The following is a 24,880-nucleotide window of genomic DNA, read 5'->3' as shown; positions in this document are numbered from 1 at the left end:
TCTATTAAAATGATTGAGGGAAAGAAACCCCACAGCCTCCTTTGCAGCAATTACAAATCTTAAATTGACTTAGAAGTCGGGGAATTCGGTTAAGATTCCCAGAGCAAACTGTAGCTGCGTCCCCCTGGCTACACTTACCTGCTGCATGACTGTACGTTTTAAAGACCCCAAACCCCTGTGTGTGTACGCAGGTAGTTCCCAGGAAAATAGAGATAAAATTTGGTATAAAAACCAGAAGTCATATGCGGCTTTCCTGGAGGAGAAGCCATCTCTTCCCACTCTGTAGCATTTTTCTGAGCATGCGTCAGTTTGCTTCTGGTGTGTTACTGCATAGGGATGAAATTAATCTACTGAAGGGAGAGAGCCAGAGGTGGTGCTGCAGCCGCACGTCCCCGACTGTTGGTGTTGCACAGCTGAAGGTCTCAGTTCTGCTTTCACCGAAAATCCCATCCGGGCGTTTGGTCTTCTGTGACAGACGTCCTTTAAAGCAAAACAAAGAGCGCAGTTTTGCATTAAATATGTCATCAGAAGATCATACTGCTGTGTATGCTGATTATCATAAAGAGAATACCGAACAGGTTATCCTTAAACTCTCTAAAGAAACTCACCTCCAGGCTGAACGCCAGGGTGCGAAATATTGGCTCAAGAGGGAGCAGTTTTGGAAGGTGATAAATCCCTGGAAATAAGATGAAATTTCCGAGTGCTCCAAAAGTGTAACAAACAGCTTATGGGAACAGAGAGTTGGCAAGAATAATTCTTGTTTGCGAAGAGCTTCTAGAGGATGGAGCAAAATGATGTGGCGTAGCATCAGGGGAAAGTCCAGCCTCGTAGTGAGGTCACTTTGTCACCTGGAGCCAGGCTCATCTCTGCACGGGGGGGAGACTCGTCGGGGCGAAGGCAGGAGGTGTATATGAGGGTGATGTTTGCATGGACCCAAATCTGCTCCCAGGTGTTCCCCATCCCTGCTCGGATGGGCAGGAGCCTGTGCCCTGTGTGCGTGCCCACGGACTGCCTGAAAGTCCTTGGGGTGCAGAGACCAGAGGCAGAAACCCCCTGGTGGCTCACCAGCTACCGAGTCTTTCACAGGTATTTGGCACCGTGATCCCTCCGGATCCTTGTGGCTGTGATGGGGTCACCTTGAAAATGAGTTCCTACGGCAGGGTTCGTTACCTGCGTGGCCACGTGGTTCAGGTAGGTTCGTTTGATGGTGACGAATACCTGCTAACATCCATCAGAGCCAAGCTGCTGAGCGGAGAACAGCCCAGCGTATAAATCTCTGCTCCTTCTGTCGCTGCCTTTCAACAACAAGCTAATTCCATTTAATACATAACGGTAACACTTAATTGGTGATAGAAACCAGGAGGAAATGGGCAAAAGTGGATACAAATGCATCTTGGCTCTGATTCAGCTGGTCCTTCGCTTCCCCTGAATCTGAAGAGGAATATTAGAGAGGGACAATATGCGAAAAGCATCCATGGGAGAATGCCAGTGAAAACACACTGTCTTGCTGTAGCTGTGGTCAGGCAATGTGACAGCTCTCCTCTGCAAGATGTAGGATGCTTACCCTGCTTCCCTTCAGATAAATGTGTTTTGGGGCATCTTTCTCTATTTGATTTCTTCCTTCCTGCCTTTGTTCCTAACTCATAAAAAAGAAAAAAGCTCCATTCTTTGGAGCAATGAATAATTTAGGCTCCTAAAATGTAAAACCCACTATTCTCTGATTGACTTAAAATGTACTTTGAAACCTCAAACCCATCTGCTTCATCAGGTGCAGAATTTCAGCAGCGTGCCACTGCAGGCTTCTCTCATCTTCCTGCAAATACGCCCAGGTACGGTGTCTGCCCCAGAGCCCGCTGTGGGAAGCTGACTTCATCTGCTCACCCGGCTCCCCTCGACGCCGCCCTGAGATTTTGTTCTGTGACCTTGCAGCCTGGAAAGCGCAAGCAGGAGGCATGAAAAATAGGAGGCTGCAGCTCGAGCCAGAGGCACTGCAGGTTTCAAGCGAATTTACGGCGCTAGTGGGATGAGCTTGTGCTCGGAGGTGAGGTGTCCAGGCACAGAGGGTGGCTGGGGCGTTGATGGGTGCAACTACCTGCAATGCTTTGGTGACACAAGAGGGAGCTATGGGCTCTCCTGAGATACACCAGGGTTCACCCAGGCATAGATGCAGATGTGAATGGGTAGGGGAATAAATCTTGGAGCACAGCAGCCTCTGGAAAGACAGATCAGGCGTCTGTTACGCTTATAGTTCCTGGGTTACTCGGCTACTAAATTCCAAAGAAAATAAAAACGTCAAAGAAAATTAAAAAAAAAGAAAAAGAAAAAGAAAAACTAGGAAATTTAGAAAAACTAGAACATTTAGAAAAACTAAATGTCAAAGAAGATACAGAAAGAGAGAGTTGGTTGTTCCTGAATTTGATACTGCTGTGGGGCTGAGTGAGCTGCCGAGAATTACAGTTGTAAGCCAAATGTTAAGCTTCGTTGCTCATAGATACCTGTTTATTTTAAATTACACCTGATTGTAATTCCACATGATAAATGGTCGATGCTTTTTAAATTTGGTTTGTATGAAGTATTTCTTCCAGCTTTGTCTTGCAAGGGAAAGGATGGCCTGAGGGCAAAATGCTAGTTTTGGGCACAGGGTCCAAAGTTCATCTCACGTGGGCTGTGTAAGATGTTCCCTCAGGCCTGGACCTAGAAATGAGACTTACGGGGAATGCAGGATGTGTGAGACCTGTGCAGGGATTCCTCCAAAGCCTTTCCCAGGTCTGAAAGGAGCAGTTTTACCAGCAGAGCTTCCTCGAGGCTTCAGATCTGCTGCTGTGCGACTCCAGGGCTAGTACGCTGTGTGGCACTCTGCGGGCTCTTCCCTAGGGCCAGCCAGCACTTTGATCATGGGCAGGGCCATGCCTGCTCGTCTCACAGCAGGGTGCTTTACACACAGCACAGTATTTTGCTTCAAAATCGTGTCGGGGAGGAGAAGCAGGGTGCGTACCTGCATTGTAGCACAGCAATGGGTACGCTTCCTGAGAAGCAAGACCCAGCTCAACGTCCTCCTGCAAGCTGACTGCTCAACGTGTGAGACTTTGGTGGGCATTATGAAGGTGTCTGCTCACCTTTATTTATTTCTTCTTCCCTTAAGGCCAGACTTCTGTAAAATTTAAAAAAAAACAACTTAGTTATTCTGGACTTCATAGGCTCTTTGATACCAGGTTATAGACGGGCAAAAGAGGACTGCAGGTCTCCAGTTCCTGCATTCCCAGCTTAAAATCACCTTTTGGATAACATTTTGTGAGTTACCAGGTGGTGTGTGGCTCCGAGCACTGTCAGCAGCCCCTCGCTGCTGGTCCGTCACCCTGCCCTTGTGTTACGCTGTCCCTCTTCCCAAATATCCAGGGTAAGTTTGCTTGGAGAAAATCACCGCTTTCCCTCCCCCTCTCTCTTTTGAAACCTTTTAAATTCCTCTTGCATTTTTTGTCCTCGTTCTTGCCTTTCACCCCAGTTCCTGGGTGGATACTACGTGCTATACTTGATACAGTCTGAGCTATAAATAAGAAGCAGTTTGTTGGAAAGTAAAATTAGCAGGCCAGATTTTCAAACTCGCTTCTAAATCTGTGCCTAGCCACCTCGGAGTGTGCATGTCCTCGTTTTCAGAGGTGCTGAATCTTGTTGCTATCCTTGATTTCAATGGGGATTTGTGGTGCTCAGGACTCCTGGAAATCAGGTCACTTTTGTATTTGGGACTTGAGGATGGATGGAAGAGCCTGACCTCCACCACTGTGTTGTAAGGGGGGAGACTGAGACATGGAAAGGTCAGGAGCTTGCTCTGGGTCAGTCACTTGCCTGGTAGCAGAGTGAAATAGGGATTTTGGGAAGGTTGCTTCTGTATATAAGGGATAGGAGATTCTCAGTGAGTGACCGCAGACTCCCTTCCATCCCTGTGGTGAAACATCACAAGCTCTTGAATTCACATCCTTTACTTTGGCTTGCATGAAACGTGGTTCTAGGCCTTTGCCAAAAGCTGGAAGTGTTCCCCCAATGTGAATGCTGCTGAAAGGCTGTCTGCACTGCGGCCGTGCTGGGGGTGAGTCGTGGTGAGTTATGGCTGGAGGTTAACCGCAGAACTTTCTGCTGTAATCATCATCACGTGGCGCCAGCTCTGTCCTGGTAAAGTCATTGGAAGTGTTGCTGTCCATGGGAGTATAATCGGGATTCAGTCAGGAGAATGAGTGAGAATTACCTAATGAAAATAAAATCTGGACTTCAGGCATGTGGGAAAATACAGATGTGGGCTGAGGGTGTCACGGCAGCTCTTGGGTCGGTGTTCAAATCGAATTAGATTGCCCAGCTGAGGCTGTAGCACTGAGCACAAGAAGAAATGCCCACAGAAAGATTTCCTGATCTTTGACTTCAATGCTCTAAGAACCGATGAAAATCAGAACAGGGACAGCTCGGTTGTGCTGATGAAAATGCACCCTGCTTAGGTGCTGCTCGCTGAATGATGCAGTTTGTGTTTTGAAGCGTGTGTAACACACTGGTATTACCCAGTGATTTCGCTATTTGAGATCACCGTTTCTGGCCTGTTTTCCACTAATGTAAAGCAAAATACTTTTGAAGTGTAGGTTATCATATGGATTGCTTCCTGCATCGAGGAGCCAGTGCCCTGCTGTAAAAGAACCGAAATACAGCTGTTACTGCTAAGAAGATAGCAGCTCTGACAACTTTCTTTCCGAGGGTGGAGGCATAGGCTGGTGCCATCCGAAGAGCTGCTGTTGCCCACGCTCATGCCCGTGCCGTGCTCTCCAGCTGCTTGGGCAGCCCCTGGTCAGTGCAGCTGATGTCTGGTAAGGCTGGGGCAGGCTGAGGTGCTGCTGGGGCCCCTGCAGGTCTCTTGCAGCCTGTTGTGACCCGTATGGGGGGTTAGTGACATTGCTGAAAACCAGAGGATGTACAGCTTTGCAGCTCTGGAGCCTGCCTGCGCCTGCTGATGTGGGCACGTATTGGAAAACGGCCAGAGAAGCAATTAATCTGGAATAGTTTCTGGAGATCTGTAAGCTCTTTAGGGATGACCCTGAAGGAAATGAAGGCTGCGGCTACTTTCCAGGTGCCACAGGAGCTCATGCATGAGAGCATCATCAGGTGAGGTACGTTCCTTCTGCTGGAGGCTGCAGGGGGCGGATGCGAGAGGTGCTGGTGGTGGGTCCTCAGGCTCTGAGCAGTCACCGTGCCACGTCTCCTTGCTCCTGGATGAGCTGCGAGAGTCCCCCTGGAAAACAGGGAGGAATGGCCACATCTCACCGGAGTGCAGGCAGCTTCCAATTTGCTTTGTGCTTTAGGAAATAACTCCGCAGAGTTGATTGCCTGCGAGCAGGTAGGAGAGCTGCAGCTGGAGCACAAAGGGAAGGAACATTGGAAGAGGGGCTGGTTTGATAGATGCTTGTTGACACCACAAAGGGAGAAAGAGCTGCTTCACCTGCCACCAGGAAAATGGTTTGGGGCTTCTGACTGCGTCTTTGGCATCTGAGCATAGCACAGCTTTTGTAATCAAATTGAGCCTCTGGTTAGGAGGGCACAGGTTAATGATGAGAAAAGCTGCAGAGGATGTGGATGCCAGATTTCTCATTTCTACAGCTATTTAACTAGGGGCTCTGCTCTACTAAACCAAAACACAGATAGAGTATCCAGCAGAAAGGTGTTTGCGTGCAGCGCATTCAAGAGAATTTTTCTTTGTTAGCTCAATGGTCTCCAACTTCTCTCTCCAAAGCATCCTGTGTGCTTGCACATCAGGACGGGTTTTTGGCATCCTGCTCTGCTCTCCAGAGCTGTGCTGGGGAAAGAGCAGCTGCTTCAGCCTGCATTTTCCATGTGCTCTCCAAAGACAGCTTTTCCCTCTTCGGTAAGAGTGTTTAAATAGCTATCTTAAATGAGCAGGGATTACAGGAGGAGGAGGTCAAAGCTGAACTTGACTTACTTGACTTCCCAGAGCTTTATCTTGGAGAGCCGCTCTCTGATCAGTGCCACGTTCCCCACCGTTGCGCACACCCTGCGGGTGCTAAGCATGCAGTGAGCTAGCAGAGGGCCTGGCTCCTGAGAGCAGGGCTGAAGTGTGTTCAGCTTCGGGCCCCTCAGTACCAGGAGGACATCGAGGCCCTGGGGCATGTCCAGAGAAGGGCTGCAGAGCTGGTGAAGGGCCTGGAGCACAAGTCCTGTGAGGAGTGGCTGAGGGAGCTGGGGGGGTTTGGTCTGGGGAGGAGGAGGCTCAGGGCAGACCTCATTGCTCTCTGCAGCTACCTGAAAGGGAAGTGTGGGGAGCTGGGGGTCGGCCTCTTCTCACAGGTAACTAGCGATAGGACTAGAGGGAACGGCCTCAAGTTGTGCCAGGGGAGGTTCAGGCTGGAAATGAGGAGACATTTCTGCTCAGCAAGAGCAGTCAGGCGTTGGGACGGGTTGCCCAGGGAGGTGGTGGAGTCACCGTCCCTGGGGGTGTTCAAGGAAAGATTGGACGTGGTGCTTAGGGACATGGTTTAGTGGGTGACATTGGTGGTAGGGGGGTGGTTAGACCAGATGATCTTGAAGGTCTCTTCCAACCTTAATGATTCTGTGATTCTGTGATCTAAGACCAGTGCAGTCCCTCCCACCCCTGTTCATGGCGCCACCGATCAGTTCACGAACTTAGGCCCCAGGGCTGGTCTTGCCTTGTCCCAGGCCCTTTCATCCCAGTCCTGGTGGCAGCTCTTTGCTTACCCCCACAAAACCATGAGGAGGTCACTTGGGGACCAGGTTAAAATTGCTTTTCCTTTTCCCCATGTTGGAGCCTGGACCAGTGCTGCTCCACAGCTCTGGGGCTGCCTGAGGTGGGCAGGGCTGATCTCAGCTGCTCTGCCTTACACCCAGCCTTTGTTGGCATACTATGTGTGCATATATGTATGTACCTACACGTCCTCTCTATATGGACACACGCTGGCACTGGCCAGGGAAAATGAGGTCAAAACTTCATTAGCTAGAGCGCTGCTTTAACGACCAACGTGCTGACTGGTAGAAAATCCCCGTATCCGATGGGCTGTCCTGTGCCTCTATTCTCTTACACGTCTCTTATTGCTTTTGGCATTCGGGAGTGAGTCTCATCAAACACTCAGAGTCCTGTGATGGAAAGAGTAGGGGGCAGGGGAATATATGGAAAAGAGAAGGGAGAGATGAAAGAAGAACGTCCTTTTGAAGTAATTACTCAGGTTAATGCCGAGTTTGCCATCCGTTACGAACCTCGGGAGGCAATAGCTGGAGAAGAAGCTCTTCTGAGGTGGGGTTCCTCGGGGCAGGAGGAGATGTCTTGGACAACGTGACGCCCATCACGAGGGCACTTGGTGTGGGCAGTACCTGCAGGTCTCAAGTGCTGGGTAAGCTGCAGGAGTGCAAGCCTGCAAACTGGAGAGGCTTTTGTGGGCATAACACATGGGAGTCTTCTATATTTTTTTTTTTTTGCCTTTTCAGACCCTTGAAGTTCTGATTGAGAGAGGAAAAAAGGCTCCTAGGCGGAGCGAGCTCTCCCAGTGAGGTGTGTTTTTACTAAGCTCCTGCAGCGTGAAGCCTGCAGGCATTTTGAGCGCATGAAAAACTAATGCAAAGATTTTTGCTGCCAAGACGCGGCTGTAAGAGGCAGAGGAGTCTGTACACTTGCCAGCGCCTCTGCACCATGATGTTGCACTCCTGTTACCGTGGAGCAATGCTCAAAAGGACCCTTTTTTGCCTGATCCCAGCAGCCCACTGCAAAAAGGCACCTGTTGGAAAGCCAGCAGCATTGTGACTGCTCTGCCTCCTGGGGGGCTCCTTGCCCAAGAACCCACCACGCCAGAGGAAACACAGCAGTGGCTTTTTGTTCTTTCCCTGCCACTGTGTGCATCCATTCAGCCCTAGGACACAGAGGGAAGATCACCACAAAACACTCCGTGGTGTACCCCAATTCGGTGCCCTTTTTAATCTCCTGCCGAGGAGGGTGGTTTCACTACAAGGTCGCGTTTCCTCGCCGATGTACTGCCGCCTGGTTTTGGACTTTTTTGGATTTTTTTTTTTGCATTTCTAATCCCCAGTGTTATCCGTTTGGTCACAGGCGTGCTGGGCCAGCCCTGTTGTGCAGTGCCAGCTCGCAGGGATCTGAGCCACTGTCTTTGCTGGAGGCAAAACTGAGGGTTGCTGGTGGGATGTGCCTGGAAGGAGAGCCTGCAGCACCTGTGAGTGCCAGCAAAGCCACCGCCTTGCTGGGAAGCTGAACTGCAAGAGAGCTGTCTGCAAGAGAGTCATTAAAAAAAAATAGCGTCTAAAAGAGCTCCCCTTCTTTTCATTGACATGGACTCCAAGTGCTGAAAGTTTTTGGAAGAGTGGGACAAACCCTCCTTGGGTTTTTAGACCAAGTAACTTAAATATTGAGGAGCTAGGAAGAAACCTCTGGGTGGGTGAGTGTCCCATGCGCTGTGCAGATCTCTGCTGATCGCCTCGAGCACCGGACTCTGGCCAGCAGAGGACGTAAGTGAAAGCTCGGGTGCCAGATTGCCGGTTTTGGGGACGGAGTGCTGATGGCACAGTGTGTTGCCTAACGAGGAGAATGGCCCTCCGGTAACTTAATAGAATCCTTCTGCGGTCTGTGATTTACCTCTGACAAGTTAAACCAGTGCCAGATCAATACTGTGCTCTGTTGCAGTAAATAGGCTTGATTTTAAGTATTGAGTAAGAATTTATTTCCGATTAAGGGCTAATTTTTAAAGGAGAGAGTGCACTGGTCCTTCCAGTAGAGAACAGATGAAGTCTGTGGAGGGCGGACATCCCCCAGGGGATCCCCTAGATCTCAGTCCCCTTGAAGCCATGTTTGGGGAGCCCGTAGAGGCAGGGGTACAGCTCTTTGGAGCTGGATGACGGCAGAAGTAGCCTTGATTGGAGCAACTCCACTTCAAAACACTTTGTTTTGAACCGCCAGAGAATGCTGTAAGTGGGGGGAGGGCCTGAGGATAATTCTCGTAAATGTTCTTGTACGTGTGCACACATCTATCCACATATGTGAAGAACAGAGCCCTTGTCCCTCTTCTGACATTGGAAAACTGGCCCCAGTCGTGAGATGTTGGCTGGGTGCTGCCACCGCTCCTCATGCAGCGCACGGTCCCTCGGGATAACCCAAAGAGTTGAGTTAGTGACCCAGCGAGAGTATTAAAAAAACCGAGTACTTATGGCGAATACACAGCTTCGACGTTTTCATTGTGTCACTACTGTTTAATCCTTCCTTAATCCCCTTACGCTGCTCAGTAGACTTTTCTTGTGTTATTTTCATAGTCTTGCTAATAAGATGTTGCACGTAATAGAGATTTACGCTGAAAGGTATTAGGCAGGATTATATGAAGATTAGATAAGAAACACTCACAAAAGGTTGGAGATGATAGTACCAAATTTTTAAATTTCTATCGCAAAATGATTTTACTTTTTTTCAAAGAATTTGTAGAGAATGTCTGCTGCAAAGATCAAAAAGTTGCTACTGCTCAAAAGACTTATCTTGAGTTTCACCGGTGGTTATTTCTCAGACTTGTACTAATGGAATTTGAGCAATCTGATTTATTTGTGTTTTTTCAGTGGACCCAAATTCTGGGGGGAAAAAAGAAGGGGAATTAAACTCACGTGGGATCCCTCTTCTGCTGGACCAGGGATATGTGAGCATCCTCTGTGGTACCTCCACTGAAGGGTATGGGCAGCATTCGGCACCCAGCAGAGACCACTGATTTCAGAGGGGCTCTGCAGGTGCCGGAAGACTTTTTGTGTTGAGTCTTTACAACCACAATTACCTAATTGCTAACTCCGAGGACTAGCTGCAGTAGAGTAAGATTGATGTATTGCAGCTGAGATTTTGGCCTGTTATTTCATCCTCCGTAAATAAATGTAGCAGGAATTTTGCAGAGGCAGAGCCACGCTGGCAGCAGATCAGCAATTAAAATGGGAAATAAAAATGCTTTTAAATAAAATAGCAGAAACCAGGAGGTAGCAGATTTTATGACTAACCATCAAAGCTACTGGAAATTAATCTTACCGTGGGGCCTAAAGCAGAACCTTGCATTTGAATTTATCACCCGTTGAATCAGGACTCGCTTTGTTCTCCTTCAAAAGCTGCAGTACGGTGTTCAGCATCAGCTCCTGAAGCCAAGCTGGGGTAGGGTGTCTTGTTTGGGTCCCTTCCATGTGAATCCCTCATACTCTGCTGTAGGAATCTTTCGCAAGGCTTCACATCTGCCTGGGGAATCTCCTAAAATCCCATGCCTGATGCTAGGGGGTGTCAAGCTTTTTGATTTTTAGAGATCTAAGTTCCTTCCAAGGAAGCCAGAGAAGCCCAAATAGTAAGTGTCTTTTAATAGTAACTAGTCTTTTCTTTCTAACATTTCATGTCTGTCCTTAGAAGTAGTCCCAAGTTGCCTGTGGTGCACAGGTTGGAGAACATCACTTGTAATGATTTGCATGCAGTAAGGGAATGCTTATTTGGGAATTGTGCAGAGCATCCTACTCCTGACACCCGTTCTGAGCTAGCAGCCAGTTTCCTTCTGCCTAGTTTTTATTAGCTCAGCTAATAATAGCTAGTTTTTACTGTTAGCGCCTTTTTTATTGTTAGCGCGGTGTTGTTTGATGAATATGAATCGAGTGAATGAATGGGACGAGGTAAATTAAATGCAAGGCCTGCATTTCCCTGAGGGCATAAGTACCCAAATGCAGTCACATTGAAGGACCTCCATTTCTGAATCCATGTTTAGCACCTTCTAGAAACGTAGTCTTCACTGGGAGGTAAAAAATAGTTTCTCACAAACATTTCATGATAGGAAGTGGATCTATCCTGTCCTTATGCTCTGAGGCAGAGTCAGCTCCGCTTCATCCACGCCATCCATCCATGCTTTGCTGGCTCCCTCTGTCTTCTTGAAGTTGCCCGACCCGAAGCCATCTCCTAAACTGCTGGCTACACAGAGGATTGCAAGTGTGCAAGGTGATTTACTGTGTCACTGACGTGCACTCCAGACACAATGACAAACACAAAATGGAAGTTGGCTCAACTCAAATGCTCTCCTGTGGCAGGCACTTCAGGAGAGGCACTTCATAATTGCCAAATTAGAAAATGTAGGCAGTTTATTTCATTTGGGGCAGTTTTGTTAACAAAACCCAGGGAAGGCAAATATTAATCTGACATGCACTTACATCTAAGCTGTTTTCCCTGGAGGTAGGGGGGAGAGCAACCAACACCCAGCAGCAACAACAAAAATGTAAGTGTTGGGCTTCCAACTTTATTCGGAAGCTCCGTGTTGGCTATTTTGATACCAGACCTAGTCTTTTTATTGCCACAGACTGTAAGCTGGGTGTCTGCTTGTGCTGTTTTCCTGCCGGCAATGTCAGAGAGGCCAGGCTGAAGCAGGAGACTTTCTCCTAATCTCTTAAATTTGAAAAGGGTTTGAAATTCATCTGACTTTTGATGAGGAACGCCCAGGCTCCAAGGAGCTGAAGGCTACCCAGATTGTGTGTCAGAAGTTCACAGTGTGAGCTCCTAGGCTTGCAATTTTACCAGTGCTGCTGAGCAGATCCGTCCACCTTTACAGGTAGGCTGCACTGTAGGGAGGCCGCTGAGATCTGTTTTTTTTGTGCGTGCTACAAATGAAATTTGTGTGTGTTGCTCATGAGATTCCTGCTCTTTGCTGTGCCTGCCTGTCAGTATACCCCGTAAGCTGAAATTTATGATGCAGCGCTAAACAAACGTTGTTTTATTGATTCAGGATTAGGACGGCAGGATCGATTCAACCTGACTCAGGCTCCGAGGCCAGTAGCAAGTGCGCCCAGTGCAGCTGAAGCGAGGTTCCTCTCGAAGCCTTTTTTCTTTTTCATTGAGCACCTCCTTGTTCTTCTGCAAATACGAACGTGAAAGAGTTCCTAATATTGTAGGTATCTTTTAATACTTTTGTCAACCTGAAATTCAGGCCTCGTTTCCTGTAATGCCAAAATATTGAAGGTGCATCTAACTTGATGTATTTGCTGTTCCCATGAAACACTGAGTGGCCCTTTTTGAAATTGAAGGAAGGTTTGTCCATGCCCACAATTGACATTTCTTCTTTATTCCTTTAATTGCATTAGAAGCTTATTATTTCTAACTGTATGATCTTGTCATGTCACAACAGAACAGAAAAAAAAAAAGGAAGCTGCTTTGCCAGCTCTGGAGACTTCAGCGTGTATCTTGTGATCGTTACAGGGAGGGGTTTTATGTTCTAAAAGTCACATTGTTAAGGAAAATCTGAAGTTCATTTAAACTGAAATTTTCAGTCTCTGTTCCTCCCAGGGAAAGCTTGAAAACACTAGTTATCAGGTCTGTAAAATCCTGTAGCAAATAAAAAGCTTTCCAAAAGCACTGCAACAGAAGATGTTGGAGCTGTCGAGTCAGTTGTGTACCTCAGGTGGGAGCTCTCGCATCCTCGGGGTTTGCTTGTAAGCAGCACAGCGTTGCATGATGTGTGACATTGTACCCACTTGGTAGCACCATCAAAACTGTTAGGTGCTTTCCAGGTGCTTTCCAGGTGGCCTGTGGCAGCCAGGGCACAATGGTCTGTCTGTGATCTGAGCAGTTTTAACTCCTGGTGACAGTGGTGTGAGAGCCAGCAGCAGAGAGTCGAGCTGCAGCTGCTTGCCTGCAGCACTCTTGAGGTCTGGTGGGACACAATGTACTGAAAAAGCACTCGCTTGTGGCAGCAGGGAGCTCTCCTGTCCTGTCTGATAGCTGAGCACCACCAAATCTTCCTATCATCATCCTTGAGTTAATGTTTAGCTGGTAGTGCTAATCTTATTTCTGTAAACTGCCTGTTTGGGAAGCCTAGAAATAGATCACATTGCATTCTTCTGCTAGAAAAACAGTGGGTATTAAGGAGTGAATTCCTGGGCTGATTTATTGAAAATAGCAGCCCATGTTAACATGAGCCTCTGGGGATCAGTACATAAACACCCAGACCCCAAGGGAATTAAAATCTTTTCAAATGTAGTAGTATTGCTTGTAGTTATTAGGTGAGATTTTAGCAGGAAATGAGTACTCTGCTTTTAGGTATTTGCAGAATATCAAAAAAGCTGCATAAAGTTCTGTCTCTGTCTCAGTGAACATAATACATGAGACTTCAGTGCACCTTCAGTACAAATGTTCTCAAATATAACGTCTAATTATTAGAAAAGTCGAGGTTAAGGCAGGCTTCCTACCACAAACCAAGTGACAGCCCAGAGCAGCAGCTCCCAGGCTGAAATCCCGTTTTTGAAATGCTCCCCTGGCTCTGGCTCTTTGGCCAGAAGATTCGGGGAAGACAAGCAGGAGCTCACTGCTGTTGACATGGTGGTTTTTCTTCCGCTCATCAGGAAGGCTCTTGAGAACAGAGTTGCTTTAAACAAGTGAGTAGGACCCTCCGAGCACTTCAGTATTGCTCTGAGCTGGGGCTGCACTGCATCTCCTGAGTATGTATGAGTCTGGTGTTCACTGCCTGAGTATGGGTTGGGAACGCTGGCAGGATTTACACTTGGGGATTGATTAATCGCCGTATCCCTGTGCTGGAGGAGTCGGGTGTTTGGCCAAGTAGCCAGTGGATGTGTGAAAGTACAGAGGGAAAAATAATTTTGCACTGTCTTGTCCGCGTGTGATGTGTGAATGCAGACTGGTGGGGCTGAAGGACCATGCCCTAGATGTTTGTGGGATGCTCGTCAGAACAGTGTTGGTATGCTGGTATCCAACAGTATGTAAACCAGTGAGGATTTTGTCTGAGTTAAGAAAAATCAAGGAATTCAGGATCTGATTCTTTAAAATCCATGTGGCTACTTGACACAGCAGAAAAATTTACAATTCTTTTTTTTTTGCAAGCCTTAGAAGTTGTTTTGGATTGAGATTACTGTTTGAATCAAGTAACATTTGCTGCTTGCTTCTGGTAAATGTTCAGACTAAAGCCTTGACTCCTCTTTTACATAAAAATGCCTTTTGTAGGATACATCTGTTTTGATCTCAGTTTGACCGTTTGTTTCTTCTGCGCCTTGCATCTAATTTATATTCCAATGAGATAAAATGAACTTGATAACAGCCCTTTAGCTTGTCATCTTAAAACACATGCTCAGCCTGGGAGAGCCAATAAAGTCATGTTTACGAGAGTCATATAGTCTAGTGATTGGGAACAGACTGACCTGGTGGCTGTGGGGCATTATGCAAAGTGGATTGCATACAGATCTTGTAACTAGCGGCGTGTAAAACAAACAAGGACTACAGTGTTGGATCTGAACCCTGTTCTAAAACCAATTAGAGTCAAAGAAAGTCTTTTCATGTCTTCAGTACGCGTTAGCAATATTTCCCATTGGAAGAATCTGCCCTAACTTGGTGTGTAAAATCTGGATGACCAGGAGTGAGCAAGTCACCTTGCTGCCTTTACAGCCATTGGAAAGAAATGTGTTCAATATTCTGTCACTTCCCACTGGGATTATATTAATACTGTGATTTTGGTTGTTAATTGTTTCCTATATGGAGAAAAAAAGCCCTCCAAACTAAACCTGGTGTAGCTCATGTAGTTTATTGGTTAGGACTATAGATACCGTAACCAACTAGCGACGTGAGGTGGCATAGTGTCCTTCGTGGGGACTTTTCATTTATATCTTGCCACAAGATACACCTCCAAATGGTTTATTATCTCTTGATAGTATTGTCAGCAGAAACTGTGTCCATCTGGGGCTGGAGCACTCCTTGTTGTAAGCAAGCATCCCTCTGTGGGGCCGACACTTCAGCTGCAGCTTGTGATGTAGGCTGCAATTTTAGTGAAGAAGAGTAAATAGTCTTTACTTTTACAGGAGGTCCCTTAAATATGCATGACTAGCTACTGTGAGCAGCGGAGTTGTGAGCCAAGAGGGCAGTATATGTTGTGACAGCATCAGCCCCTTCTGCTGTGAGCATGGAGCACTTGTTAGCAAACGTGAGTCAGCTCTCTGGGGTTCTGCATGCTCCCAGCCTTGGTTTGCCGTCTGGTTAGTGAGGCAGCAACCCTGCAGCTTCTCCATGTGCTCATCTGGGTTAATATTCAGGTATTCAGGGGACAGAGATGGCTTCAGGCATTGTGCCTGCGCAGGGAGCGGCCTAGTGGGGAGTCCGGAGCCTCGGAGCTCTGGGACTCCTGGCTGCTACGTAGCACATGGGGATGGGGGAGCTGGGTATCTAATTCACTGGTATCTTCACAAAAAAAACAGCACCAGGGATGTTTCATCCATCTTGAGAGCTTTCGTTAGGGTCTTACCAGTGTTTGCCTTAAGTAGGAACAAAGAGGTAGCTTGCTAGCCCGCAGGCTGGGTTGTAATTTATGCTGTTTAATGACACACTGTATAGTTTGCACTGCTGTAATTCATCCTGTGTGTTTCCTTGACAAACAGGGACACCCCGAGTGAAAATACTTGCATGTGGAGATCGGTTAAGTGGCACACTGGATTTCATTAATTCAGGACTGCCTGGCCAGCCCGGCTGGTGCTGTGGGCCATGTTTCCAGGTATCATAAAGCTGCCACTCCGGCAAATAACAAAACTCCTAACGTGCTCTCGGCTGAAAACACAGAATGTGAGGCAAGCAACACCTACTGAAGATCTGTCTTAGAGGTACCTGGAAACGAGTTTGCCCTTGATTTTTAGAAAAACATCCCGTATTTTCCCACAGTGGTACCTTGCATAAGCATGAGGTGGGCAGAAGACCATGTATTCCATGTTGACTTCCAGTCTGTGGAGTAACTATCATGCCATCCTGGTAAATTTGGACATAAAATTCCACATTGGATGGATTTGTGTCTGAGGTACTGTAGGAGGCAAGGACAGAGCTTGCTTCTCTCCCTTCTGCTCCATATTATTTTATTCCTTTCTTTGGCACGCTTAGAGAGGAGATGCTGAGTACATAGGAAGGATCGGAGCACCTATATGAATACCTTCGCGTACATACATGCAATCAGTTGTTCATAGCAGGAGTAGACATAGGTGGCCAAAGCTCAGTTGTGTAGCCAGAGAAGCTGATGTTTTTCAAGCTGCAGTCTTCAATGGGAGGTACGGGTACCCATCACACATTTTTAAAGCAGTTTGGTATCTGCTTCTTTTCTCTTATAACTGTTGTATGAAACAGACTGCTGGGGTAGATATTTTGAAAGGGTTCTTTCTGGGTTTGAATACGATTTCTGAGTTACTGTGGTAAAATGGTGGGTGATTTTCCTTTGGAAAAAAAAAAAAAAGAGCAGCAGCTTTTAGATACAACCATGTTCTGCTGGTAACATTGAAATTGTCTGACAGAAATGTCTCGAATTGCTTGACGTTGTCTCATGCATTTCACGCTCACCATTGTTAAGGTTCGTTAATGATTCCATTATAAACTCCTATTTGCAGAAATGGTTTTCTAAAAACCATCTCTGTGTTATGTTATTATGTTGTTTATATTATATAAACGCTCAAGGACTAGACATGTATTAATAGATAGCATAGTGATTGTGGAGCCAGCAATTACTTGACTTGTGATTACTCTATCACAGAGTCTGCTGACTCTCAGCACTTCGGAGGGGAGAATAAAATTCCTTCTGCGAATTGGGAAGATAATTTTCTTTGGAAAAGTGCTTGTTATACAGTGCGAGAAATCCTCCGAATGCAGATAAGCAGTAAAAGCTGGTTAGCTTTACGTGCTGCAGTGTGATGCTTTGGAAAAGGCTGTCACGGTGGTGAGCCTTATCAGTCGCAGGGGGATACAATGAAGATCCTAGAGGGGAGCTCCAAGTGCTCCAGGAGAGGACGTGCTGGGTGGAAAACCAGGCAGCTGTAGCCATTTCTCTCCCCTGTGCTTCTTCCCTAGCCTGTCCCAGGGCTGCTGTCCTCTGCACTGGAATGACCATGAAGGGGGGTGTGACGAGGTACTTTCTCCATTCTCATTCTCTTCTGTAGCGTTAATCACTGTCTGTTCCTTACTGTGTCACCGGTCCCTAATAATCAAGATTACAGACCACACAAACAGCAGCAAAAGATGTGCAGAACAAGACTGTGTGTTTAAGGTAATCCTATGGTGCTGCCTTGTTTGCCCTAAAGAGTCTGGAGCCGCTTCCTACCTGCTCTGGGTACGGTGGAGTCATGGGTGCTGTGCCCGTTAGGATGCTGTAGGTCTCTGCATGTGCCAGGTCTCCTGTGGCTGCATCTGGAGAGGATCCAGCCAGGACTCATCTTCCTCTGCCCTCCTTGTGTCCTGGCTCCTTACGGGCAACTGAAGGGAGCAGTCCTTGCACACATACCCCATCATGGGAACTGCCCTTTGTAGGGGAGCCCAGGAGCAGGCTCTGGGTTAAAAAACACGTGTTTTCCTTCACTCGGGCAATCCAGCCCTGAGAGAGCACAGGGATGTCTGTGAGCACTTTGGAGGTCTAGTCCTACTGCAGGTCTTCCTCTACAGCACTCAGGAGAGGAATTTGTATAGCTGATGTCCTCTCCTATAGCCATTTTGTGCCTCTAAAGAGGCTGTTGTTACTGCTGGAAAACATTTGAGATTCCTGCAAGCCGTCTTTAGGAAGCTGAGCACGTGGTATTCCAGGTCAGTGATTCTTGATCCTTTTCAAACCACTTTATTGCCTTCCTTATAGCCAATAACTTCTCCCTGTTTGGCTGTGTAATAGGGGGTAGAGGACCAAGCCCCAGGTCAGGAATCCCTGCTCCCACTTGCTAGCAATGGCACAAAGACTGTAGGTAAAAGTTATATAGTTGAGGCCCTTAAAAATCCAACAGCTTTGCTAGCATATGTTGGTATAGCTTGCTGCCATTCTTTCTGTCCAATTTCTTTATATTTCCCATAGTTGCTGTAAAAAAATACATTGAATGTAAATGGTAAGACTTTCTACCTACAAATTCTTGGCCAAGACCTGGTACGGTTTTGGTGAAGAGCTCTGAAGGCAGAGCCCTTATGAGAAGCCGATAAATATCTAGGGGCAAAGCAAGCTCCCAGCGCAGTGCTGGGATACCCGAGTCGGTGGGGTTTTCTAAGATGTGCAAAAACTTTACAGGTTGGCACTGGTTTGCTCAATGAAACTTTCTTGTTGCTCCAAGTGAACAGTCTCCAGTAGTAGAAATAACAATAACAAAAAGGGTGTAGAAGAGAGTGGATGTAGAAGAAATAGTGTAAAAATGTCCTGGGTGCCTCGAGGGAAGGGAGGAAGAACCTAGACCAGCTGTGGCCTATATATGTCCTGGTTGTGACAGTTCTTGTAGGGCATTAGAAGAGGAGAAGACTCCTGCAATACCTTTGCTTCTTGTCTGGTACAGAGCGGGACGTTACCAACTCTTTTGCCCAAGGCATTCCCAGTTTAGCAGCTCTATCGGAGCTACATTACTCAAAGTTTATTTGAAATAATTACCGTAATCGTACATACATTGTCAGAGCGTAAGGAATCAGCAAATTGCATTGCATAATCCCCTTGCAGTTGTCTGAGAAATCTCCCGTCGGCTCTGCTAGCACAGAGCACAGAGCTGATGTGAAATCCTTCTTTTCATGCAAAGCGCCTGCCGCGCGTGCAAGTTAAAGAAGAGCAATAGCTAATATATTTGTATTTTATCTGCTGTGCTTAACAATTGAATGAAAGATAAGTGTTAGCAGAGGTCAAGCATTGTTTGAATGTGTTGCAAATGGTTTCCCAGGGAAACAGCAAATCAGTACTCCTAGCCTACTGCAGCATCTCCAGAACAACATCCAGCCACCAGCCATAGCCGAGTGTTTACTATACTACTCGGGACCAAAAGCGATGCAGACCAAAGACGAGGCGAGTGTGTGAGTGAGGGAGCAATTTCAGAGGATGAAGAAACACTCGGCAAGAGTGGCACCGTTACCGTCCTACAGTGTTTCTGAATTAAATTCGCCTGTGCCAGACGGTAAATGCTTTTTTTTTTTTTCACCCTTTATATCTGAGCCTAGGCAGGAATTTACTTTGCATGCTACTCCTGCTCTGTTCCATTCAAAGTAACATGAGTGTCTGTGTGTGTGTGTGTTTTCATAATTTTAAAGTAACTCATGTGTTTATAGCATTTTTAGCACTTTAATGTCATCTAGGATAAGTGCAGTTAAATTTCTTCTTTTAGGACAAGTGCAGTTATATTTCTCTTTTTTGTGTGTCCAACTGCTGTGTGAATGCTTTCTGATGAAGAAACTAATGGTGAAATAAGAACTGAAAAAAGTTATTGTGCTTTGATTCTGGCTTTTTAAAAAGCTGGGAAATTAGGTATATTCCACGTTACTCAGTTTTCTGTAGTATTTTAATAGTGTGCTCTAGAGCTATTTTTTTTGTTTTAAAGACAGAGGCTCCAACTTTTCTGTGCTTGCTGTCCCTCAGCCTGAGGTGGCAGTTGCTCCCTTGCACTGCTTTTCCCCCCTTTATTTTCACGAGCGTCATCTGTGAAGCAATTCCTTAATACAACAGCCACGAGAGAGAAATTGTGAAATCTGCGGTGTGCTCTCCCCCTGACATGACAGCCTAACGCCAAGTGCAGGAGCAAGGCTCGTTCCCCGCAGAGCGCTTGCCAACTTCGCAGCGCACTTCAGTGTCAGCTGGAAACGCGGCGATGTCCGGCGAGGGACAGCACTGCTTGCAGCGGGGATGCTGAAAACGTACCGCAGACACGTGTGGTATAAATCAAAGGTTGAAAGGGAAGCTTGCGTAAAATATTCCTAAGGTTCAGGTTTGTGGTTTTGTTTTTTCCTTAATGTCTGTAGCAATCGCAGCCTTTAACCGTGCTGTTGCAAGTTTATTGCATGCAGCATCAGATGGCTGGAAGAGCCGAGCGCTGCTTTCGGCAGTTGCTTGCTCTGCCAGGAACAAGCTCTCTTCCCACCAGGTGTGGGACGGTGTTAGCAATGCTCGGGCTGTAAAATCGCAAGGTGTGTGCTGTCTCCCTTCTGGTTTTTGTTATTCCGAACAGCAGTGAAACTGCGATTCCTTTTTTCTGGGTTGAATTCAGCACGACGTCCAGGATGAAAGCAAGGCAAGAGACGCCTCACGGTGCTTGTCAGCGGAGCGTGACTCTCAGTTCTTCAATCTACCCGGGTCGGAGTGGCTTAAATTACAAATGGAGCTGGCTTTTGATACAGCAGGCTGTAGTCTGTCATGTTTCTTGGGAGTATTTGTGCAATATTGAGTATTCTGCAGTTTGAGCAGTTACCTGGTGGTTCTTCCTTGAGGCAAAAATGCCCTAAAGAAAGTTGAAGGAGCTGACAGAGATGGCTGCTTATGTTGGGCCACCAGGTTTTAGGAAGTGTGAAATTGTGACGTGTGCTCTCAGGGTGTTTTAAAGGAGCAGCGTTGCAGTGGGATGAGGTGGCTGGCATGCCGCCGGGCTGCCTAACGTGGTGATGTGCCGCTGTTTATTTCCAGCTGCCAGCACGGACGGGGCTCGTGTCATGCAAGGTGGTGAACGCACAGGATTAAAGACCCCCCTACTCCGCACAGACAACACACGGCCAGTGCTTGCCTACAGCTTAACCTCATCCAGCTGTTGTCAGCCACATCTTTTCACGAGTCTGTCTTAACCTGCTCCCAACGCTCAAAAATTGCACTGCCCCTTTCCTTAACAGAGGGAAAATCCAGTCATCGTAGGAAGAAAGGGCAACAGACTGGAAGTGACTACATGACAGCGCTTGTCATAGCCAACGGGCTGGAAATGGAAAGGTCCTTGCTAGGGATGAAGCTGGCCAGGCAGAACTAATACTGGGGCCTCCGCTAACCCGTACGTTAAATGTGTGTGCAGCCAGTTTTACAGATCAGCAAAGATTTTAGCAGGGATTTCCAATGAATCCTAATGGGGTAGGGTGGCCAACTTCCCAAGAGCGCTGCAGCTGTCTCTGCTTTCCTTCCCAGGCACGGGAAAAGCACGTGGCAGAGATGCCACAGGGACTTGGGCTCTGGGCCTGTGCGCTGGGAGGAGAGCGGGGGAGCTTTGCGCTCTACCGTGGCAGTTTAAAAGCTGTTCAGGTTTGTGGCTTTCTAGGCTTTCTACCTTTCTGGAAGAACCATGGAAAGAAAATGGAGCAGAGACAGCTGCCGAGAAGGGTTGGCATTGGGATCTGAGCGGTTCTGGAAGGCGTGGGGTGGGTGTCAAGCCAGGACCCACAACCATGTGAATGCTTTTGAGGACATCTTCATCTCAGTGTGGCGAGCCCTCGCACCCCAGCACAGCATCAGCTACAACAAGAAGACTGACTGTTAGGTACGTGAGTGCCTGAAGGACACTTACCCAAACGTGCCATCAAAGAAAGGGCACTGCAGGGGGAAAAAAAAAACAGTGTGGAGGTGTCTTAACGCATCTCCAGGGGTTACAAAATGCAACACAACTGTGATAAATGCTGACTTCTGCCCCACCTGCTTACCTCTGAAATATTCTTTTACCCCACTCTTCCTCAAAAATGCTTAAATGGGCTCGAAGGCAGGCCAGGAGATTGAAGCAACAGCTTAATGCCTAGCTCGTAAGCACGTACCAAAGAGCTGCCACGAGCTTGAGGCAGATGTGGACTCATCCAGATGCATCTAAGCGTGAGGCTCTCTAAGCACTGAGAAAGTTGTTTGAGCTTCCTGGAGTCAGCAGGAGAGGTGGATGCCTCTGAAAGGTGATTCATCTCCTAAGATTGGTATCTTAGGGAGCTGGAATGAATCACCCGCTGGAGGCACCCATCATCCAGGAGAGGCAATAGTTTGTGTAGGAGATAAATATAAGCAATTTGATATCGAGTTGTATGTCAGCGTGCTGCTTTCACCCTCTTATCTTAGGAGACCCATGAACCAGCCCAGATTTATTGCAGCATTTCTTGAAAGTAGAAGCTATCTCATAATTATTTAATAATGAGGTGCATATGGGTGATTTCAGGTGTGTCCTGGGTCTAAACTCCTTTCACAACAACTTTATGTCAGAGCAGCCTCGTGGCTTTCGTTGATGCTACTCTTGATTTACTGCTGTGAAAGAAAAATGAGAATTTAACTCATAACGTCTGTTACTTTCTGGAATTGTCACTGGATTTTAGCCATGACAAGATTCATTGTATTTTAAAAGGATTTTTTTTTGGTGATATTCGTAACTTTTTATTTCAGGGTAAAGTGTATAAATCTGTGAACCTATCGGAGGGGCATCTGGTATATAACTTATTGCAAAGTTTGTAAGAGAGGTTTTCTTTAAGGGGATGTTGTGTGGCTTTGAGTCAAATGATTTGTGTTTATCTGTGTTTATTTGCGTTTATCAGAGGAAATTACCCTTTCAGAAGTTCCAGGTGTGGAAGGTGTCTGCTGATCTCTCGTGAGACATCTCTGTGAGGTGGGGTGTTTGTGTGCCTGGTCCTGCCCTTCCCAGGCTTCCTTCTGGATGCCCTGTCCAGATGGGCAGGGAAGGAGCAATAATCAGAGGCTCTTTGCGTGGGAAGTGCTCCATGCTGGAGGAGAAGTTAGTACCCTTCCTGGCAGTCAGTGTTTTCAAACTCCAAAGATGTCACAGCTAGGTATGACATTTTGCCAAAGAATTTTTTTTTTTTTTTTTTTGAGGCAAATGGGAATGCCGGCAAGCCTTTCTGACAGCCGAGTTCAGTCCAAAATGTGCCACTCCAAATGGATGTTTTTAATTATTTTTGTAGACTTATATAGGCAATTTTCTATGGAAGTTGTAGAAGTTTAATTTTTGACATATAAAAGTCATTCATAATTTGCATCACTTTTTCTGCATTCCAAAGCTTTTGTCTTTCTTTGAGTAAAAAGTAAAGCTCCACTTATAGTGTTAGCTCTTCCTTCTACGAATGCACATGATATTAGCTCTTCCTACTACAAATGCACACGATTTGCTTTCTGCGTTTGTATATCCAGAATAAGCCTAATTCTGGTTTTCCTGTGTTGCCTTTTCCAATTTTTGTTCGTGTCTGTGCCTTGCACTGATGTGAGTCAGGGCCATGAAATAATCCTTTTGACTCTAAATATACCATGTTCTGACCGGTAATTTTAAAGTATATGTAGCCAGTGTGTTTCAAAATGCTTCATGCTTTCTCTTGCTGCCATTTGCAATACAGATAACATCAAATAAACTTATTTTCAAGACTGTTCTTACACCCATGCTGTGGAGCTGGTATATTACTTCTGATCTCAAATCAGCGGGATTCCTTGTCTGTGCCTAAACAGAGGCGGTGATATTTGAGTTACGCTGAAATGAGAATGGGTAAAAAAAAATAATAATAAAAAAAGTCATAAAATCATAGAATGGGTTGGGTTGGAAGGGACCTTAAAGATCATCTAGTTCCAACCCCCCAGGTCGTCTTGGTTAAAGTGGGTAAGGAGGAAAAGGGACTGGGAAAACTGGAGTAATACAAATAGCAGCCCTTTACTTCAGTAAGAAACAAATTGTGAAGTCCTCCAGAGATGACTGTCCCTTATGCTCATGCATCAGAGCTCCCCAAAAGGCAGTCTGCAGGTTGTTTACAGCCAGCAAAGCCTGGCTTATATGCTTCCTGCAAAGGGCTTTTCTCTTTCTTTTTTTTTCTATCTTTTTTTCTTTCTTTCCTATTCTTTCTCTCCTTGCTTCCTTCCTTCCTTGCTTCCTTCTTTCCTTGCTTCCGTCCTGGCACACCTTCAGGTGCCAGGACCAAGTGGAACCCCAGGTTGTTTTCACAACTGCCTTGTACTATGTGAAGATGCTCCTGCCCAGTTCCGGTTGCTTTCCTTTAATTCTGAATTCTTCAGATCTCGTGGTGTTAGATGCAGATGCACTCAACTCCTCATTAGCTCATTGTATTTCTTTTGCTCAAAGCTACTTACAGCCTCATAGTTGGCAGAGTTGCACACATCTCTCTTTCAATTTAGTGGTGCATCCTCAGTCTATAGTTACTGTCAGGTTTTCTCCCTGTTTATATATTGTTTTAGATTATGGTGTGGGTTTTTTTTTTGTTTTTTATTTTGTTTTTTTTTTCCAGATCTTGTGTAAAGTGATATCAAGACCCATGCCTGTAATGTGCTGCAGCCTGTATCGGTATCCTAAATCAGGAGAATTTAGCACGCAGGGACAAGGTCCCAGGGCTGTTATCATCATAAAGCCAAGGAGATGCGGGGCTGGATGGTGACCTGGGGAAGTTATCTGTGTCATCCATCCTCTAAGGCAGAGCCAGATACACCTTCATCACCCCTGACAGGTATCTCTGTCATTTGTCCCTGCTGTGAGACTGTTTTTCAGGCACTTACTGATCACTGCAGTGAGAGCTTTCCTTCTCCCAGTGCAGGATGTGGGACGTGGCAGGGGTTTTGCCCCTCGTGTTGGCTGGTGGGAGGTGGGAAGCCGCGCGGGTGAGGTTTGGTTCCTAGGCATGAGACACATCAGTTGTGTATGGAGTGGCGGAGAGGGGGTGGTCTTCAGACAGTCTGACCTGGATTTCCTCCCCTGACAATTGGGCTGGTGACACGTGCAGCGTGACACGTCCCTGGTCAGGCACTGCATTAGTTATGGGATGGCAAAATGTAAGTTATTTGCTGCCTCTTCGCTCCCTTTACAGCAAGGACAGGAGGACGTGCTGAAATCATCGAGATTTCTAATTGTGAGTGAAGTTTCCATCTGCTGATTTGAAATGAACTGTTGTGTGCAGACACCGAAAGGATAATTGGCAGAAATTGCAGATGGATGTCACAGTTAAACTACAACAAAAATATCTGCTTTTTTGCTTTGTGCTCTTGACAATAGTTAATCATAGTACAAGGAAAATGATGTGCACCAGCACTGAGTCATTTGTTTTTCATTAAAATCTGAAAATCTTGTTTTCCCCTCAGGCAAAAAAAAAATAAAATGCTGTAACCTTCTCATCCCCTTCAAACATAAAAAC

The 24,880-nt window shown here is 46.5% G+C and overlaps 1 protein-coding gene across 4 annotated transcripts in view; it reads left to right on the top strand.

Moving 5' to 3' along the window:
• SLC35F4 (solute carrier family 35 member F4) overlaps positions 1 to 24,880 on the top strand; it is a 109,194-nt gene that overhangs the window by 56,818 nt on the left and 27,496 nt on the right. The window contains exon 1 of one of the 4 annotated variants that reach the window (XM_040558846.1): positions 18,192 to 18,924. The exons of 2 other annotated variants lie outside the window; for them this stretch is intronic. In XM_040558846.1, the coding sequence (XP_040414780.1) occupies positions 18,849 to 18,924 (76 nt within the window). In that variant the 5' untranslated portion in view covers positions 18,192 to 18,848. Of the gene's footprint in view, positions 1 to 18,191; positions 18,925 to 22,357; positions 22,529 to 24,880 lie in introns of those variants that run through there. One more of the 4 variants, XM_040558843.1, reaches the window with a different exon arrangement.

Source organism: Cygnus olor, chromosome 5, assembly GCF_009769625.2.
Source record: "Cygnus olor isolate bCygOlo1 chromosome 5, bCygOlo1.pri.v2, whole genome shotgun sequence".
Classification (NCBI taxonomy): domain Eukaryota; kingdom Metazoa; phylum Chordata; class Aves; order Anseriformes; family Anatidae; genus Cygnus; species Cygnus olor.
Note: the sequence above shows the minus strand (reverse complement) of the source record. Positions and strands in the feature narration are given on the sequence as shown.